This window comes from Melanostigma gelatinosum, assembly GCF_949748355.1.
Source record: "Melanostigma gelatinosum genome assembly, chromosome: 2".
NCBI classification, from domain to species: Eukaryota; Metazoa; Chordata; class Actinopteri; order Perciformes; family Zoarcidae; genus Melanostigma; species Melanostigma gelatinosum.
In genome coordinates, this window is record NC_136635.1 from 16731275 (window position 1) to 16751484 (window position 20210).

General features: G+C 39.3%; 1 protein-coding gene across 1 annotated transcript in view; it reads left to right on the forward strand.

Annotated features, from left to right (window-relative positions):
- The window catches only part of mybpc3 (myosin binding protein C3), a 29381-nt gene that overhangs the window by 1182 nt on the left and 7989 nt on the right, over positions 1-20210 (forward strand). The window contains exons 2-22 of the mRNA XM_079289367.1: positions 3545-3814; positions 5271-5405; positions 5930-6007; positions 6422-6570; positions 7107-7224; positions 7317-7365; positions 10761-10820; positions 11660-11686; positions 12773-12936; positions 13043-13175; positions 13539-13663; positions 13758-13863; positions 14380-14546; positions 16004-16169; positions 16254-16360; positions 16470-16499; positions 16584-16723; positions 17668-17739; positions 18744-18903; positions 19061-19165; positions 19267-19455. Of these exons, the coding sequence (XP_079145493.1) occupies positions 3545-3814; positions 5271-5405; positions 5930-6007; positions 6422-6570; positions 7107-7224; positions 7317-7365; positions 10761-10820; positions 11660-11686; positions 12773-12936; positions 13043-13175; positions 13539-13663; positions 13758-13863; positions 14380-14546; positions 16004-16169; positions 16254-16360; positions 16470-16499; positions 16584-16723; positions 17668-17739; positions 18744-18903; positions 19061-19165; positions 19267-19455 (2550 nt within the window). The remainder of the gene's footprint in view (positions 1-3544; positions 3815-5270; positions 5406-5929; positions 6008-6421; positions 6571-7106; positions 7225-7316; positions 7366-10760; positions 10821-11659; positions 11687-12772; positions 12937-13042; positions 13176-13538; positions 13664-13757; positions 13864-14379; positions 14547-16003; positions 16170-16253; positions 16361-16469; positions 16500-16583; positions 16724-17667; positions 17740-18743; positions 18904-19060; positions 19166-19266; positions 19456-20210) is intronic.

The following is a 20210-nucleotide window of genomic DNA, read 5'->3' on the forward strand; positions in this document are numbered from 1 at the left end:
TTAATTTCCACAGTTTGTTCCCCCCCCCCCCCCTCTCCCTCTTAGGTGGAAAGGGTTTGTTGTTTGTGGAGTGACGACATATCACATATCAGATGACACATTGCAGCCCAAATGGCCAGCTTGTGTGTGCTAAGACTTTTAGTGCCGTGGATTTGTTCAGGAAGATAACAGTTAGGATCGTCTTGCGCCTGCATGTGACATTATTATCAATCATGATCAACACTCTGCAATAAACAGGATGCTTTTCAGTGTTTTGAACTCAGAGTTTTGAAGTATTGCAACAAACATGGTTTGCTTTGTCGACTTTAAAGTAAAAAATATGTATATTATAGCATCTATAATTAATATTTTTCAAATAACAGTGTCTTAAACGACAATGTGACAATGTGAAAGGGGTTACTTGTAATGATGAACACAGAGATAATCATCACCTGAATCTGCAGATCGCCTCGGTGCTGTAAATTCAACCTCATTGTTTCCGACACGCAACTTTACAGGTTTGGTTCACTTTCAGCGCTCTCATAGCATCGTTTTCAGTGAAGAAGATCTTAAAACCCACTGTACACTACCTGCTCAGCACCAAACGAAGGTGAGCACAGCCAGGTATTTTCATCAGGGGACCAAAGAACGACCTAAAAGAGAGTTCGTGTTGGACTGAATTCATCAGTTAGATGCAACTGCAACTCTAAGTTACTGATAAATTTGCTCTTTTATTGCTGGCTGTGAAAAAGTAAAAGTTCACCATAGCAACTTAAAAAGCGACGATATGTCAATATTGTGTTCACAACTTTTGCTGCCCCCAAGAGGCCAAAAACATCAGTTATTGCAGGTTTGAGACACATTTAAATTAAAGGTGTAATCAAATAATTTAAGGAGAAAACACTGATACGATAATTGTTGAGTGGACATTGAAAATGATTTTGTGACACTGTGAGAAAAAAACAAAACAAGTAACAGGTAACAGGTAACTGGGGTTACTCTTTGCACCTTGAATACATTGTCAATTCAATTAAAGACCCAAAATACTGTTTATGATGTTATTTGTTATTTGAAGCTATAATCTTTGACGTTTCCATCGACAAACAAACTGAAAAAAGAACAACACATATACTATAACTAATTGCAGCGAGAGTGAACAAGTAAGAGAGAGACGTGTGTGTGTGTGTGTGTGTGTGTGGCGGGGGGGGCATTCATATTTTAGCACAAGACGAAGAAGAAAGCTCATGAGCTGAGCGGAGCTGCTCATGAGCTGAAAAAGTAGTGTTGTACAGGCTGCAGCACACTGGGTGGGGCTAGCTGAAAACTAATATTATATATATATATATAATATATAATTTGCCCTTTCCCAGTCATATGTCTTAAAGCAGCAACATCTGGCTCCATAATAAGTCTTATTTGTGCAATCTTGGTATTCACTTTCATAGTTTCTGTACTAACAAGAGAATAGTGAATGTGGGGAGTCATGAAAGAGTAAATGTAAATATTGGAAATTAGATAGTTCTAAAGAACCTAAAGTTTATTCAACATAAACACCAATAAATCAGGTTGCTGAAAAATGTAAAGGTGTCGGTTCGAATGCCGACTCAGTAGTGGTGTCCTTGTAGAGTGTCCTTGTAGAGTGTCCTTGTAGAGTGTCCTTGTGTTTGTAATGTGACCTCAGGAGCACATTCACAGTGCTACTGTGTTATGCATTCTCATCTTTCACCAAAGTAAAATAAAACAATTCAAAATTAAGTAAAACTCCTTCATTTGAAATTTGACATTAGTAAGTACAAAGTGTCATCAGCTTTAAGTTGTTCTCATTATGCAGATTTGATTATATATATATATATATATTATATTATTATTACTGATACATAAGCAGCATTTTAATGGCAAGAGTGGAACTTGTTTTAGGTAATGTTTATATTTTATGGTAGTTCAATCTATAACAAGGCATTATACCATATAAACTGATTATATGTTTTGTATGTAAAATATTAATCCGCAAAGTAACTACAGCTGTCAGAAAAAAGTCAAAAGTACAATATTTTCCCATAGAATGTAGTAGAAGTACAAATTTGCATTAAATAAAGTTAAGTACAATAACCTTACATTCCAGCACAGAAGATGTATGGTATCCATCCGGTGAATTAAAGTCCATTTACTTTCATTAATTAACATTCAATGAAAACATTAACTTGCTTTTGATTGTGGTGTTGAGTGGAACTAAACTGGACAAATGTCACACAAAAAACTATCTATACTTATTAGTAACAGTAACAGGTATGGGATCCTAAATGTGTAAAAGAAAATCAATACATGGTGTCAAGGGTCCGTCTATTAATAGTAGGTGTAACACTCATTGTGTAAAACACCAGCTGTTGCCTTTCATGCTGTGCAGGGAGGTCGTTTTATCTTTTGAAAAGTTTTAAAACATCCATAGCAACGTCACCTTCCAACACTTGTCGTCTTTAAAAAGGACCTAAAAATAGTGAGTGACGTGAGAGTAGACATGTGTCCAGTCCAACAGTAACGCCAGGTGTTCAGAATCATGAAATGCACGGAGGCCTAATTCAGATACATATCCAAAGTCCTTTGACATCTCAATGTACTGAGCAAAAGAAAACATGTGTTGCAAGATGACCTTACGCGTTTATATATAGGATACATATGTACTGGACTAATAGATGAGGCTGTCAGACTTCAGCTGCAACAGGGGCGCAGGTATCATAGTCGAGGGATTAACTGGACTCTATTTTTGTGACTCGGGCCACAGAGTGATTGGTGTGCCCTCAGTCTGTCTGTAGCCAGCGACCCTTGTCACGCCGTCAATCACTCATGCTGCCAGCTTTACCTTTCACATACTCCTCTCACATTTAGAGTAAAATGACTCTCCTTTTATTTCAGTTGATATAAAATACTAAATTAAGGTTCAAAAATATTTAGTGGGTCTACTTTCAAAAACTTTGTTCAGAAAAAAGAATATTTACTTGCATAAGAGTTTATCGTAGCTGTTAGGCGACCATAATATCTGAAATCTGTTGATTCAAGTCTCTTTGTTTGTCTAAATACAAGATACTGTTTTACAGAGCTCTGACTAAGCTCTTTATTCATTTTATAATCAAGAGTTACTCTTCTTTATGCACCTTGCAAGGTTAACAATAATCCTATCAATTCCGGGATGACTTTTGGGATGGTTGGCACTCATACCTTCAAAAGTAAATCAAAGTCTGACCCTTTAATGATTTACTGTTGTTTTCAAGACATTCTTTTATGAAATCATATTTTTAATTTAAATCACTTTCACCGCATACATGCTATATATTCATATATTATTTTGTACATGTTTTATCTGAACATAATCATTTATCAGTGGATTGCTTCAGTTAGTTGCTTGTTTTACAGCACCATGTGGTATTTTTACCACTAGTGTTGCTATGGGTCACTGTTTACAAGTTTTGTTTGTATAATGCACGTAGGAATTCACCTTTAAAGCAGATATGTTAAAACAAAGTTACGCTTAACAGGGTTTACTCATTTTGAACCCACATTCCCTCCTCAGTTTCAGCGTTTGCCAAGAAACCAAAGTCTCAGGAGGCAGAGGAGGGGTCCTCTGTGGTCTTTGAAGCAGAGACCGAGAAGCCTGATGCTAAAGTGAAATGGCAGTGCAACTCAAAGGACATCGCCGGTGGCGACAAATATTTGATCACAGCGGACGGAAACAAGCACTCCCTCGCTTTAAAAGCTATTACCAAGGAAGATGCCAATGTCTACGGCGTGATCGCTGGGGTGTCAAAGGTCAAGTTTGACCTGAAAGTTGTATCAAAGCCAGGTGGGAGACTTTGATGCTGCAGCTGTGCGTTTGAGGTCTCTGCTTGCTCACCTACAGGCTGTGTCGTCACAGAGCACAAAGCAAAATATAGCACTCAATGCAGAAAACCACTGAGGCAGTAAATACTTGATGCACTGCATGCACTTGATGTTTCTGCACATGAACTGACATTCTGCACACTCTGACAGCTGCTCAGCGACAAGCCTCTGAAACATCTTTGTAAGGTCTATCTTTAATTAGTATTTGCTCTCATAGGAATAGTTCGACATTTTAGGAAATACTCTTTGTTGCAGAGAGTTAGATGTATCAAATAGATTCAACTGACCCATAGTGAGTGTTTCACCTGCAGTAGACGACAATCGGCACGCCCTGAGTTTGGAGAAGCAGACAGGAGTACAAACTGAACACTTGAAATGATGTCTTTAGGTTGGCCTTTCTTTTAAGTGGTTAAAACATGTTTTGCCGCTGCCCCCGTCCGCAGCAGTCCATAGCTTTGACAGCAAGCTAGCTTAGCATAAAGACAGAAAGCAAAAGAAAACAGCTAGCCTGGCTCTGCCCGAAGGTAACAAAATTCACATACCAGCACTTCTAAAGATCACTAATTAACATGTTATATCGCAAAGTGTAAAACAAGAATGCTTTTTGGGGCTTGACGTTATATACCGGTACTAAACAAACGAGATACAACACGCACTTAAAATGTCAAACTATTCCACTCAGGATCTGGATATTTCCATTCACTGGCTCAATCACAATCATTGTGTCCAGCACTTTATCACATCGACTGAGCACTGTTCTGCATGCTGCATTGACTGTGTGCTAAGTGTGTCAAACATCAACGTGTGTGCCATTAGTCTGTCATTGTGACCCGCTGAGGTCGTTTGTTTGGATTTGATAAGGTGGAAACAAATCTTGAAGAAAGGCAGCAGACTAATGGCCCAGTGTGCTACAAGAGACGTCCCACAGCTGTCCGTGGCCCACATCATAGCCAACCTTACTCTGTCTGCACGGAGACCTTGACCCTCACACCGGCACATTATTTCCTCATGAGTAACACCACTTGACTGGTGCTCAGGATAGGCATGAGAGGCAGCTGATAACACATGGAAAATCGTTCAGCCATTCAAAGATTAGAAATATTTGGGCGATAGATGTTCAGCAGAGACATGTTTTTCACACGTCATAAAAGAGTTTAAAAGTATCAAATAGATTCAACTGTATACATTTAGCTGATTATTGGCCTTGGTACACAAAATATTGTCATGTTAAGTGCTTCTCAAAGTTTCACTGAACATTTTGCTGGTTACACACATTTTCTATGATTACAAATGAAGTTTGACAGATCGGTCATTGGCCTTTTTGTAGCTGACTGCTTGTTGATAGATGTGCAATGTACGGATCCAATCTTTTTCATTGTACCTCTAACTTGTGACTTGTCATCTCTTTGGTAACACAGAAGCTCCAGTTGAGGCCCCTGCTGATGCGCCCGGGGAGACTGTTGTCGACCCGGAACAGGCTCCTGCTCCACCTGCAGCAGCACCCACTGAGGACCAGACCGCTGCCCCGGCACATGATGCTCCTCCAGCTGAGGGTGAGTTACTTAACCCCTTTCCTTTGTTCAGTCACCGATGTACACCATGCTGCTCATCATGATATCGTAATCATTGACTTAAGCTTTTCCTGGAAATGTCAAACGTCTGTTTGATACGACACATAAATGTACATTACGTGTGTATTTTGGCATTGGCCACAGGCATTGGGCTTAGCAGCCTTCAAGTTTGTGTCTCATATTCTATGTTTTGAACCATATGCATACAGGAGCATATGTTTGCTTGGTTTTCTTTTTGATCGTGTCTCGTGAGCATGTGTAAGCCTGAGAACCTTTGGGTGTTAAATTAATGTATTTAAACAAAAAAAATACTTTTATTCAAATGTCATACACTCAATTTGTCGACCTTAATAATATTGCAAATAATGCAATTTAAAATGAAAGGTTTTGCATCCTGTAATTCCATGCAACACATTTGTATTTTTGAAATTAGCATTGTTTGATTTTGATCCCTCAACTTCATGTTGTGGTATTCTGCTCTGACCTTGTGCTTGTTCTTTATTTAGAGGGACAGCCTCCGGACACCAGACCGGCGCTGACTGGACTCTTCACAGAAAAACCCCAGAGTGGGGAGGTCACTGTAGGTGAGTGGCTTCAAGTACAGGAAGTATGTGTGTCACATTCTGTTGAATAAACTGTCTTAACAAGGTTTAATATGAGTATTTACACTTTTATTATTACATCGTGTCAGTTCAAACTCTGAGCTATACAAGGTATTGTGAAATGTGAAAAGAAGGAAAATGTATGCAAATAAAATTAAAGTTATATACAGCTATACATGTCAATGGTGCTTTTAATTCAAAACTAATCCCTAACTCCCAAATTGTTGATCATTTGTTTCATTTTTTTTATTTGCCAAACATATATGTACGTCCTAGATCCAAGTGAGAGACTATGTGGGCATTTATGTGCATAGATATAACATGACATGCTGCATTGGATGTAGGAATCTGAAGGATAATGTGCTAAGCCACATGGTAAATTCATCTTTTGTGCAGGTCAAAACGTTACGTTTGTGGCTAAAGTGAATGCTGAGTCGTTGCTGAAGAAACCCATCATCAAATGGTTCAAAGGGAAGTGGATGGACCTCGCCAGCAAGTCTGGAAAACACCTGCAGCTTAAGGAGACGTATGAGCGCAGCAGTAAGGTACTGTAGACTAATGCTGCAGACACCAAAACAAAAACAGAGACATCGTATTTTGAGATCTTGAGACACACAATATATGTCCTATTTTCTTACTTTGTTTAAAGAGCAAACAAGCAACTTCCCATGATACGAATGTATTTCGACAACATAATTCGTCCAAAAACTGCAATATGTAGAATTTCTTTCTTTCAGGCAACAAAGGTGTTTTGCAAGTATTGCTCTTCTCGCCCTTAATTTTGCAAGCTCTTGCCTCAGTCCCTCATCCTTATGACATGATGGACCGCAGGCACGCTACCTCAGATGCTATGTTATGGGGAGGCTGAAAGACATGTTAACCCAACTCATTTTATTTAAGAATTTTAGAACAAGACGCCAAAACAAACTTTTACAATCAGTGGCACACTCTATAAAGATGCCAAATCTGAAACTCACTAATGTTACACACATGAAGCATACGTACAACAAGGTTTTGAATCGAAGATGTTACTCCTGCCGTGTAATCCTTCTCACGTCTCTCCTCGTGCATGTGGTTGCAGGTCTATACGTTTGAGATGCAAGTCATCGAGGCCAAGCCAAACTTTGCTGGAGTTTACAGATGTGAGGTTGCATACATGGACAAGTTTGACAGCTGCAATTTTGACTTGACTGTACATGGTGGGTGAGCCTGTTGTTAGTTTGTTTCCGACACTCATAAGAATTGTTTCAAATGTAATTTCAGTCAATAAAATGATTCTCTTGAATTTCAGAGGCTTGTGCTGCTGATGGTTTCGACATAAGAGCAGCTTTTAGGCGCACGTAAGTCTTTTAAGTCTTTGTAAAAAGGATGTTTGGTCACATTGAAATCGATTATATGCTGATTGATTAGTTTACTTTTTCCTTTATTAGTTTCGCAGAAAGGTTTTGGCCGCTGGTCCCCAGACAAGTTTCATTAATAGTGTCACATAGCTTCTTTCTTGAGCTTACAAATCTTCAGCAAAACGTTGTACCTTAGCTACTGAAAAAGTTGATCAGTTACAAACAAAAGTCATTTTAACAAATCATTTTATACGTGTTGATTCATGCCCTCAGTGAAATGATGTACCTAAAATAAATGCTATTCTGCCTTACATTTATTGTGTTTAAAAACTAAAAACAAACATATTTCGACATATTTGAAGTGTTAAGATCAAAACAGTTTTTTTATGATAAAAAGCTTTATATAACAAACTCTGATGAGGAATCTATGACTATACAGTATATAAAGATTAAAAATGATACCATATCTGAAGTTGATTTAATATGAAGTTTATTTTTCAAATGAGATAGTGATCATGTGATCAAAAACAAACCAAAATCATGTACAGTAAAACATAGCGGCAACATTATCCACATTCTGCTATTTAATACTGTAAGAGATTAATACAATTGGCAACTTCAGTTCAGTGACCCTCGGTAGAATATTACCATGTTTTGTGTAACAAGTGACTGTGTAAATGCCAACCTATTCGGAACGAAGCCGGTAAGAAGAGAAGTGGACCACAATCAAGGTAGTAAAGGGGGTTTGTTGCAACAATGGTGGCTCGTATTCAAACTCTGAGGATTCTGATTGTTGAAGCACAGAGAAACCAGGACCAGGATAAGAGGCTCTGTCTCTCTCCTGTGGACTGTTTCTTCTCTGAATCAAGTCAAACAGAACCAATGTTGTGGATGGTGCAGCCTCCAATCTGCTGAATTTTGAGAGATGGACCACAGAACGAAGACCAGAGAGAGCTGAGAGGACTGAAATTTAAAAAAATCTTTCATGTAGGCGCTAACTATAGTAGCTGTCATTGTGTTAACCTTTGACTCAGGCAGATTTTGATGCGTTGAGATTTTGTTATTAAGCCACTGAGTAACAAGCGCCGGTTGCAGCCATCAGCTCTCTCTGATCTACTCCTGGGCCTCCATCAAAACAGCAGAGCCAGCTGCACAAACAGCTTCCCGGCAGCGTGAGCTTTGACGGTGGTTTGATCGTACTGAAAGTGCAGGATGTGCTAAGACACGCAGGCTTTTCACGAAATGAGCTCTTCCACAGGGTTGCCACATAGAGGAAGTGCAGCTATGCTGTGTTGTAACTTCACCACATAAACCAGAGACTCAGCTTCTAATCCTGCTGTCGGAGAGACAGGAGACGAGCACACAGTCAAATATCTGCCCTTGTCTTTATCTTTCATCCCACTGATTAGAGTCGAGCAGATCCTATGGAGGCTGTTGTTTTCTTTAACCTTCAGTGTTTTGTGACGTTCTTGCGTGGATGGATGCTGCTGCTCATGGCTTAACGGAATAATTGGACATTTTGGGAAATATGAATTTGCTTGCTAACATTTTCTTTCTGAGAGTTAAGAATAGAAAACTGAGACCACTGTCAAATGTGTGTGTTAAGTTTGAAGTTTGAGGCAGGAGGTGATTCATTTAACGTAGCAGGACTAGAGGCAGGGGTGAACAACTAGCCTGGCGAGTTAACGGGTAACCCACGGTAAGGTAATGGTTGCAAAGGTGCAGAGCACATAACCACAACATCCATCATACCCCTTTCTCTCTCTTCCCCCTTGTTTCCTGTCTGCCTCTTCACTGTAAACTCTCCAATAAGGACAAAATTGCGAATAAAACCAGAGTAATGGCCAACGGAAGTCACATTTAGTCACCCTTAAGTCAAAAATAATGTCTTTTTGAATTGATAGTACTTTTGTTTGTTATTATTAGAAGGAAGAAGAAAATGATCTTTGGGGGAAATATCATAAATGCTCCTTTTCCACCACTCAGCAGCTGGAGGGGCGTGTTGGTGACATTTAAACAGACCGGCTGTTCTCATACCCTGTTCGTAGCTATACCTATAAGAAAATGCACTCTAATTAATATGTAACCCACTTAATCAATTCATAAGTATTCCACATTTGGATTACTTATGATGAGTCACGACTGGTGACATAGTACATAAAGTCTACAAAGTCTACAAAGTCACAAAGATCTGCTGGTCTAGAAACACCAGACTTTCACCAAAGAGACGACGGTTTGTGTCTTATGCAGAACCAGAAGTCAACGTTGACTTATTTGTCACGTAATTTTCATCCTTTAGCAACGCCATTTAACATTTAACATATAACATTTATAGGAAAATGCACACAAAAACAAGAAAATAACATTTGTAAGACATCACGCTGTTGCTGCTATTTAGCCTACAAACTGGCGTTAACTGTGGAAGTGTGTAGCCGCCTCGCCAGGAAAATGGATCAGTATCAAGTTATAACATGCAAAGTTTATTGTTATAATAAGATGTTTTTCGAGTTATAACAAGGTGTTTTAACTTTATTACGAAATACACACTTAGCACATCTTAACAAGAAATATTTCTTGTTATAAAAATATACAATTTATCTTGTTATAATGTGAAACATTGTGGGGTGTAACAATATTACAGAATGGAGGTTACTGCTTTATGCAAATAGGGTTTAACATGAAGCAGTTTGATTGGCCTGTCTGTAAATAGGTTCAACCACCTGTAGAAGGAGAACTAATGGCTCTTAAGACATCCATGATCTAAACTAATTTATGCAAAAAAGGGGTGCCATCATGAAATCAAAACCACAGACAGAATGAAATGTCTGTTTAAAGGAGTTTGCTACATGGTGTAACGGGCTAGGCTGTTGTTGGGGCTCCCCATAAAACCACAACATTTTTTAATGGATTTGACGAATGAGTTATAATGTCCTGGTAGCAGATATTTTAACTTTGGTTAGAGCCAAGCTGGCTGTTTCACCCTCTTCCAGTCTTCATGTGTATCTAATACTCTCTCAGCTCTGGTTCTATAGCTGACACACAAACACAAGAGTGTAATAAATAAATAGTGTATTTCCCAAAGTGCCTAGTGCTGTTCCTTTAAACATGGCAACACTTGTCTCTCCAGCAAAACGTCTGCCTGTATATGCACTTGTTTTATCCATCAATGCACTGATCTCCTTTTCAGTTTACAGAATGACCAATCCAAATTGTCCTTTTTAACCCAAGCTTCATTTTATTATTTGGATATTTGCATTGTACAGTATCATTCTGCATTGTTTTACATGTTGGAGCATGAGTTAAGGAAATGATTCATATTGTATAAAAGTCTAGAAACGTGGATTTGTTTTATACTCTGCTGTTGATGCTTTGCTGCTGTTATGATATTTCTGCAGCAGTAAAGATGGAAAGGAAGACTCAGGAGAGCTGGACTTCAGTACCTTATTAAAAAAGAGGTAAGCAGTTACAAAATAGTGACAGCAATTTGCACACTTTCAGAATACGGTAACAGTAGATACTCAGCTTTTTATAATCTTTTTCTGTCTCATTCTTTCTCTCATTCGTCCTGCATCTTCAGAGAGTAAGCTACTTCAGCATTTGCACTAAAAGCTGCAATGATAGCCTGATAACTTAACTGCATGCAAAACGCCCGAGGACAATGATACGTGAGGGTGATTTGATGTGTCCATTGTCTCAGGAATTTAACTTGAAAAGGAGGTTTTGCACTTTGCAAAAGCTTCTTCAAATAATTTAAATTCTCTGCCAGTGAAAATACAAATAAATACACATGCAGCAACAACAATAAAAGTCCTGATTTTCCACTTCCACTATCTAGTCACCCTATCTTATCTCACTTTCACTATCACACTTATAGATTGATCGATGTGATCGCTAATATTGCACTCTTTTTCTTTTCCTTTCTACAACAACTCCCACAGCAACACTTCTCTTTACGTTACATGTTGGTTTTCTCTGACATTATGAACATTCTTTGCATTCTTCACTCAGAAACACAAGTCACTTTCACAACACGTCAAAAGTCTCGAAACACTCATTGTCCTTTGTGCACAAAACATTTGGACACCATATCCAACCCCGAACACAGAATTACATTAGTGCGTCCGTATTTATTCATGCATGTTTACCTGCAGTTTTACAACTCCTATGATATTACATTAACTACTGTTAAAGGCATGTTTCTAACATGCAGATAGTGTTACTGTTGATATGCTGTGTTTTAACATGTCTGCTTTGTTTTGCCATATTTGACTCTTGGGTTGTTCCTTTGAATGAGCAGCAGTTTCTTAAAATCCTCAAATCGGTAAGAAACTGCTGAGTATCGTAGGAAAATGTTGTTTTGCATACATTCATCTGTCAGTTATCTAAAGTTATGTATTCATTTACTAATTTGTTACACTATGTTGTACCCTAAGTGTTGATTCAATAGTATAAGCCAATACTAGTTTGCTAACCATGTTTGTAATCTTTGTTATTGAGGTGCAACAAGGTGCTCACAATATTTGTGAACAGCATTTTACTCACTTGGGCAATCGGGACAAAAGCCAGCAACGTGCAGCAAGTCAAATATCAGCAACAAATATGCAACAGGAAAATATTTACACACATTAACGACAGACAGTTTGAACACTAGGAAGAAAAGAAGCTGCAGGCACACGACTGCTCACGAAGGCTGCCAGGTGATTGGCTGAGCTAGAAAAGTTGCTGAGGGCATCTAGTGGACAGGTGAGGTAAAGACACGCAGACTAATGAGGTAGAGAGAGGTGAGAGGAAGGGGAGGACAGCGCAGATTGTGTTCCTACTTCCATTAGTTATTTTTTCACCTTTTTTCTGTCCATATTTTAGACTAAATGGAGATTTTACTTGCTTGTAAAATTAAAATACCTCATCGTTTTAGCAAGTTTATCACAAATATTACAACTCCCATGAAGGACGAAGGTATAGGCAGCATTCAGCTGGGCCATACAGAAATCATGAATAGAAAATTTGCTTAAATTAATTAACAAGAGGGTTTTGAATATACATTGATCTTACCCCTAATCCAAGCACATTATATAATTGCTTGGATTTGATATTATTTTTTTGTTATTTTGTGTGTAGCAATTTTTTGGCAATGCAAGAATTCATCATTTTTAAATAGAAAACACTTCTTATCTTTATCACACCATTTTGTATGCTATAAGGAAGTAAACAATGTATGAAGTTGACTACAATGATTCATTAATAGTTCAACGTGAATTAATCCTGAATAAAGTAAGTTATCATGAGTAGTATATGTTTCTGAGGTATTACCATCATGTCAGTATGTGCTTCTGTTATAGCCTACTTCCTTCACAATATTCATTTTAAACTCTGTGTTTTGAACATCCTCCTCTGGTTGGTGTATTAGAGCCGTGCAGGTGAGCGCAGAGCCGGACACGGATGTCTGGAACATTCTCAACCATGCTCCTTCTTCAGAATATGAGAAGATTGCTTTTCAGTACGGCATTACCGACCTGAGAGGCATGCTCAAGAGGCTGAAGAAGATGAAGAAAGAAGAGAAGAAAAGTGAAGGTTTGTGCAGACGTCTTAGGTTGTGCTTGGTCTAATTCCGACCCAATGTAAAGTTAGAACCTAATTCTAACTTTGGAATTGTATGTTTACCTTCTCTGAAACTTAGCTTTCCTCAAAAAGTTGGATCCAGCTTACCAAGTGTCAAAGGGACATAAAATAAAACTGGCCATTGAGGTGGCCAATCCAGATGCTGAGGTGAAATGGTTTAAGAACGGACAAGAAATTCAACCATCAGCAAGGTTAGAATTTAGAGAGGAGACCTAAACTAGTCACCTAAAATAAAACATCATGAAGCATTCAAATAATACAGTAGCAATCCTAAAGTATGTTGGTGAACATAACATTTTTATACATTTAATTCTCTCTGTCTCTCCTTCGCTTCTGCTTTCATCAACATATGGACAAACTCGTCCTTCATTACATCCATAGCAAGTAAGTGTCAAAGGGCAATAAAAAATGTTTTAATCTTATTTTGGATTTTACAAAACAACTGCATAGCAGCTCTTTCCCCAACTAGTTTGTCATTTCATCAACTTCAAGTTTTCAAGTTATAGCTCTCACCCAAAGTACAATGTTTAAAAGTCTTCCTGGTCTTTATGAAGGTACATCTTTGAGAGTGTTGGCAACATGCGCTACCTCACCATCAACCACTGCTCCTTGGCAGATGATGCCGCATATTGCTGTGTGGCGGGAGAGGAGAAATGCACCACTGAGCTCTTTGTTAAAGGTATTCAAGATTTAGAGGAAATTTACAACACAATGAGTACAGAAGATGTTCGAGATTTTCAGTTCAACCTCTCATTCGTCTCTGATTCCTGCAGAGCCTCCCATTGTGATTGTGAAGAATCTGGAGGATCAGATGGTCATGAAGGGTGAGAGGGTGGAGCTAGAGTGTGAAGTCTCGGAGGAAGGAGCCAATGTTAAATGGTGAGATATTCTTCTTTACACACACAAATCTGAGTCACGTGTTCATGCTGTTGGATCATAAATCCTAAAAGGTAAACCTGTTGCTGCTGACATGCAAAAGAAACATCGCTAAACTCAGCTAAAACATCCGTGTGTCATGGTTTGATGGATAAACGGATGTTGCCAGATTAACTGTCACTAAATCAAAACAAGTCGAATGTATTTCAATCAAAGCAACATTTCAGTGTGACACAGTGTTGGCTGAGCTCCAAGGTCCATGTATACTTTTCTGAGCTTTTGGCCCAAATCTCATTCAGAAAATGAATCTAACTTACTTACACCTTACAACACCTAACACCTAAATGTGGACCGAAACACAAGTGGCCATTTATTGTATGGGCAAGAGATGAGATGTGGTTGAAAGCGCCAAAATGAAAGGTTGAATGTTAACCAGCTGTTAAAGACAAGTGTTGTTACGATACTTTTCATCATGACTGAAAATCACGATATTTTTTGTTGCTGTGAATTTCTGTGCAGGGAAAAAGACGGTGTGGAATTGACGAGAGACGAGTCTTTCAAGTATCGCTTCAAGAAAGACGGCTGCAAACATGTCCTGATCATTAATGAGGCCACGAAAGAAGACTGCGGCCACTACAAGGTTAAAACCAACGGTGGCGAGTCTATGGCTGAACTCATGGTGCAGGGTGAGTGTCAGTCATGTGAGCTGTGTACAGTAAGAGCCACTTTTGTCAGTGATGAACGCTCCAAGTCTACATTCTCATACCCTACCAACAGTCACGCCACCCCCGGCATGCTGTCTATATTTAGGGTACAGTGACTCTCGCCATTTGCCCGCATTATTCTGCCAAGGTTCCTGCCAAGAAGTCCACACGCAAGCTAAAGTTAGAAGACGTCAAACATATTTCACCTGAAGGGCACGAGTTTGCACAAGTCAGCCCGTTTCTCTCTCTGCTCTTTGTTTTTTCTTGTGTTGCTGTTTGATTGTGTTGCTTTAATGTCCCACTTTTTCAAAAGGCAAAATAGAAGCTTTACAACCATGTGGAATCAGGCTAAATAACGCCTCGCATTTCGATCGTTTATAGCAAAAAGACACCCAAAACTATGGTGATCTTTGAAATGCAACACTTTTAAAGTTTCTCAACATCACCGTGGGAATTTTTCATTGTCTTTATTTTATATAAAATATAAGTTATGGTTTTAAAGTATGTTTTGTTGCTAGATGATAGAATTGCCTCTAGTACCAAGTCACAACAGCCCGGTGATGCTGATGAAAGATCTGCACTGGGCCCCTCAGATATTTGTAAGTCTGATTCTGAGTCAGATTTTGTTATGTTTTTTTTGTTGTTGTTTTTTTAAATATGATGACTTTTAGTGTATTTAAGACATGCCATGTTTTGCACACCAATGTTACAGGTGGATAAATATATCCGGTAACCATTTCATCTTAGTACCATTAGCTCACAGAGCAGAGCTATTCATGAACCCCGCCCCCAAAAAAAGACACATATACTCTGCATATATATTCCTGTGTGATATACAGTGTGTGTGTGTGTGTGTGTGTGTGTGTGTGTGTGTGTGTGTGTGTGTGTGTGTGTGTGTGTGTGTGTGCCCAACACCTCAGTGCTTGGCAGAACTCCCATAGTACTATAACCACCTTATCTGCAGTTCCTGGCAGTGAGCTGACGAGGAACTCCTTTATAAGGAGCGTGGTGTGACGAAATAGAGATAAATTGTTATCTCGCACAGATAACAATTTCTTAGGGATACCCTTAATAACTCCCGTGTACATTATTTCTCGTGGTTTACAGTAATAGCCTGAAGCTCCTTCATCTGGTCTTCATATCCTCCCACTTCATCGTCTGTCCTCAATCCAATTAACTAGTCTCCTTGTGCCTGTTGCTAAGATACAACTCACAAAGGCTGCACACATAATGAACACCCTACGCTCGAAGATATGATTACTATGTTATCCTCACGTAGAATCGCTGCATCTAATTTCTTTACGATAATATCGTCATGCATCATCATCTTATTGCATCTTATTTCACCGTCTCGTACAGTAGCACTTCCTCTGAAGTCTGAAAGCCTCAATAGTTTACATGATCTGAACTCTGAGCTCTTGTTTTCTCTGATTGGGTAGAAAAAGTCCTGGAGGTCTACCAGAGCATCGCAGACCTCACAGTGAAGGCAGAGGATCAGGCGGTGTTTAAGTGTGAGGTGTCGGATGAGAATGTGAGAGGAACCTGGTACAAGAATGGTGCAGAAGTCAAGCCGGATGCCAGAATAAATATCACACATGTTGGCAGGTGAGGACACATGCGTTAAATATGCTGTAGGCTACATATCTCATGACAACATGAACTAAAATGAAAACATTTTTACCATTTTAGGATCCACAAACTGACCATAGATGAGGTCAAACCAGAGGATGAGGGAGACTACACTTTTGTGCCAGATGGCCATGCTTTCAACCTTTCTGCTAAACTCAATTTCCTGGGTAATATTGATGCTTTTTGCTTTTATCATTTTAACATTATTCGTAGTTTCACAAGCTAAATTTCACTTAAAACCATTTCTAACACCCTTTTTTTTCCTCTGTGTCCTAGAGGTGAAGATTGATTACGTGCCACGCCAAGGTACCACAAACTTATTCTCTCGTAGGAAGCCAGATGAAACGCAAGGGTCTGTTCATTTTAACCATTACTCTCTTCCTCTACAAGATCCTCCGAAGATCCACCTGGACTGTATGGGTCGCACCGCTGAGTCAACCATCGTGGTGGTGGCTGGCAACAAGCTGCGTTTGGATGTCCCCATCACTGGAGACCCTGCTCCCACAGTGGTCTGGACCAAAGGAGGGAAGGTAAAATAGACTTGTCTTATTAATCAGCAACACACCGATCGTCTGACATCTAATGTCGGTCCAGAGCACAGTAGGTATCATCTGAAATCTGAGGCTTGCTGTGAAAGCAAAGCCTAATTCACAATCAAAATTAAACTTTACTAACGCTGCAATGTAAAATTCAAAAAACAATTTTGGCATATTTAAACAACATGTAGTGCAGTTTTAATACAATACAAGTTGAGGAGATTACTCTCTTTTTACTACTATTTGGAGCCGCACAGGTTAGCTCTAGATTAGCGATGCACCAATCTTACTTTCTCCATCCCGATATCTCGGCTTTAGGCATCGGCTGATGTGGAAGAGATTGGGATCATTCTTTTATGTAAAAGGCAACATCAGGCTTGACTTGAACAATACTTTCATAACTTTGTGAGAAAAAAAATCGAACAAATAAGGTATTCACTGATTTATTATTTATTATTAAAATTATAAATTGTACACCAGCAAGTGGGTAAAGAATCTTCATAAATAACAGGAATTGCAATTTGACTGTAAACCTTTCAATTGCAGAAAAAAATTGTTTAAAAAACTCAAATAGGAAGTAAAATGCCAGTACATGATGTTATAGTACATACCATAGAATTAAATTGAACATATCGGCACCATTGTCATAGATACCCGATCCAGCTATTTGAGTCAGCATGGGCCTGAATTCTGATATCACTCTGATATCACCAGTCAAGACTCACTGATACTGTGAGAACTAATGCATTCCTCCCTGTTAATAAATGTGTCTGGAGTACTGAGATGTTTTAATAGCCAAGCTGAAGTAGCAAAGCTAATAACAGCTTAATGCAACGATGCCACCCTGCTGGCGGGTTCTTTGAGTTGAGGAGAAAGAGAGGTGTTCATGCCCTCTCTGTTCTCTTCGACTTCTACCGCTTTGCTCTGCTCAAATGTAGGCTAGTTCTGTAAAACCTGATGGAGAAGAGAAAGAAGGGCCGGCATCCTCTTGGACCTTGACGGATGGGAAAGTAAGCATGCGTGTCCCGTATGAGTATATAACTGTTTGTGGTAGATTGAAATCCAAGTTAGTCAAAAGTGTCTCTAACCCATGTGTGTCTTTGGACAATAAGCTTACAACCTCTTTGTCTCTAAAGAAAACAATAGGCTCACCTATAGTGTATTGGATGTGCAAATACAGCCAGTAGAGAAGTTGCAGTCTATGCATTTCACTACATGTAAACTTGCAAATGTGTTACCATTACCAGTTCAAGACAACAAAGAATTGATCATGCTGCTACTTGACTAATCAGGTTGTGTGTTATATTGATTTACTGCTTTACAACCATGAAGAAAGAACAGGCTGCAGCAGTAACACTCACAGTCAGATACAGACAAATACATGAAAAACAACTTCTCTAGTGGCTATCGGTGTACATATGTGTTTCACTTTTACGTCTCCCCTTTACATAGCATTAAGAGCATGGTAACAAATACTGCATGAGGTCAGAATCCATCCACATCAATAAGGTAAGAGCATGTCCTGAATCTCCCTAAAGACAGACACAGGTCAGAGGAAACTGGGCAGTAAGTATGTTTTTGTATGGCAACTTTATAAAAGGACTCTGTGAAATAATATAATCAAATAAAGTACAATGATAAATATTCTGAAGTTATGCAAAATTACTTTACATTTTGGGATGGTAAAATCAAATGAAAGACACCTCTGTAGCGGAGAAAAGAACTTTGAGTGAACAATATTTCGTTCAAACTGCAAGAAATCAGTACAACAAACAACTCATTAGACTTTCATTTCAGAAGCTGGTCCTGCATTTGCATGGTGACGTCTGGAGTTGTGTGTTCATATCATATTGTTGGCTTTTAAAAGCATGATTTGCCCAAATACTTCAATGAACTTTGAGATGGAAAGTGTAGTGTTTATTACCTCTCCAATTTCTGACATGATGTTTATGTAATACATGGATTGTACCATGCAGCATCTTTGCCTACCTCTGGTTCTCATTGTGCGCTGAAGGTTGTCACAGAGGGAGGCAGTCGGGTCCATGTTGAAACCATCAAGGGACACTGTATCTTCACCATCGAGGGGGCTGAGAGGCAGGACGAGGGGATCTATTCTGTTGTGGTTCGAAACCCCGCTGGGGAGGACACTGCAAATATCAATGTGAAAGTTGTCGGTAAGACCGACATTCATTTGTTAAAAAAAAAGTTGGCTTTTTATTGTCATCACAGTGTAAACAAATACACTAAATCTGTTTGGAAAACCAGTTCATCACCTGTATGTGTAAATATACAGGCTTTTTTATTTCTGAACACGAGTCATGTTTCCCCCAGATGTTCCAGATCCTCCCCAGGCTCCCAGAATCCTCAGTGTGGGAGAGGACTCCTGTGTGGTCCAGTGGGATCCCCCTCTGTTTGATGGTGGACAGCCAGTTATTGGTAAAACATGTCAAAATGCTTCATTTGTTCAAATGATGTGGAAGTCTTCTCCTCCTTTATTGTTCTGACTATCCCAGTCGATGACAACATTTATTTCTAAGGCTACGTGATGGAGAGAAAGAAGAAGAAGAGCTACAGGTGGATGAGACTGAACTTTGACCCTTATTGTGAAACAACCTATGAAGCCAAGCGGATGATTGAAGGAATGGAGTACGAGATGCGAGTCTATGCCGTCAACGGCATCGGCATGTCTCGTCACAGTCCAGCCTCGCAGCCTTTTGTGCCAGTCGGTGAGTCTTCATCAACAGGTTTATACCAGCTCCTGTCCCACTCTGTGCATTCAATGAATCATTTTCAGACATTTGCTCCACAGCTCATTCAACGAAATGAGCTGTCATTGTTAAAACTCTTCGATGACAGAGATCATGCATTTATAGATCAAATGAAAACAAAAGAAAAGCTACATTTTCTTACACTCGCCACACTACAGTAACACGAGGACGATGACTGATCTGAATGAGTGACGGTAGAGGGCGATGAAGATGATGTGTCAGTCTTTTGATGAGTCCAGGGTCTTTCATGCCTGGTTTGCTCAGACTAAGGTTTCACTCTGGTCACGGGGCCTGGTTGATTTGTGGTCAAGACAGGACGGGTCGTGTTTGTTGTAATCCGAGAAGCCTGTGGATTGTCTGTGTAACAAAAATATATGTTGCACATAGCATCACATGCGACTCACAGGTCCTTTCTGAGTAATGCCACTCATGACGGTGTGTATGTCTGTTACATCACCACATGATGACAAGATGATGAGGAAATATTACACCCGAGTCTTACAATGTCGCTTGTTTAACAAGGGTTGCTGTGGCTCAGATGGGCAGGGTTGATGATTTGATCCTTGGCTCCTCCTGTCCTGTCTACCAGAGCCAGAGCCGGAACCTGTTGGTAGTCGGCATTATTCATTTTAAGATGATGCATTTCATGCAGGTTTTTAGAATTGGAAATGAAACTTAATTTAGTTTGCACATGTGTGACAGTTATGGGAAAT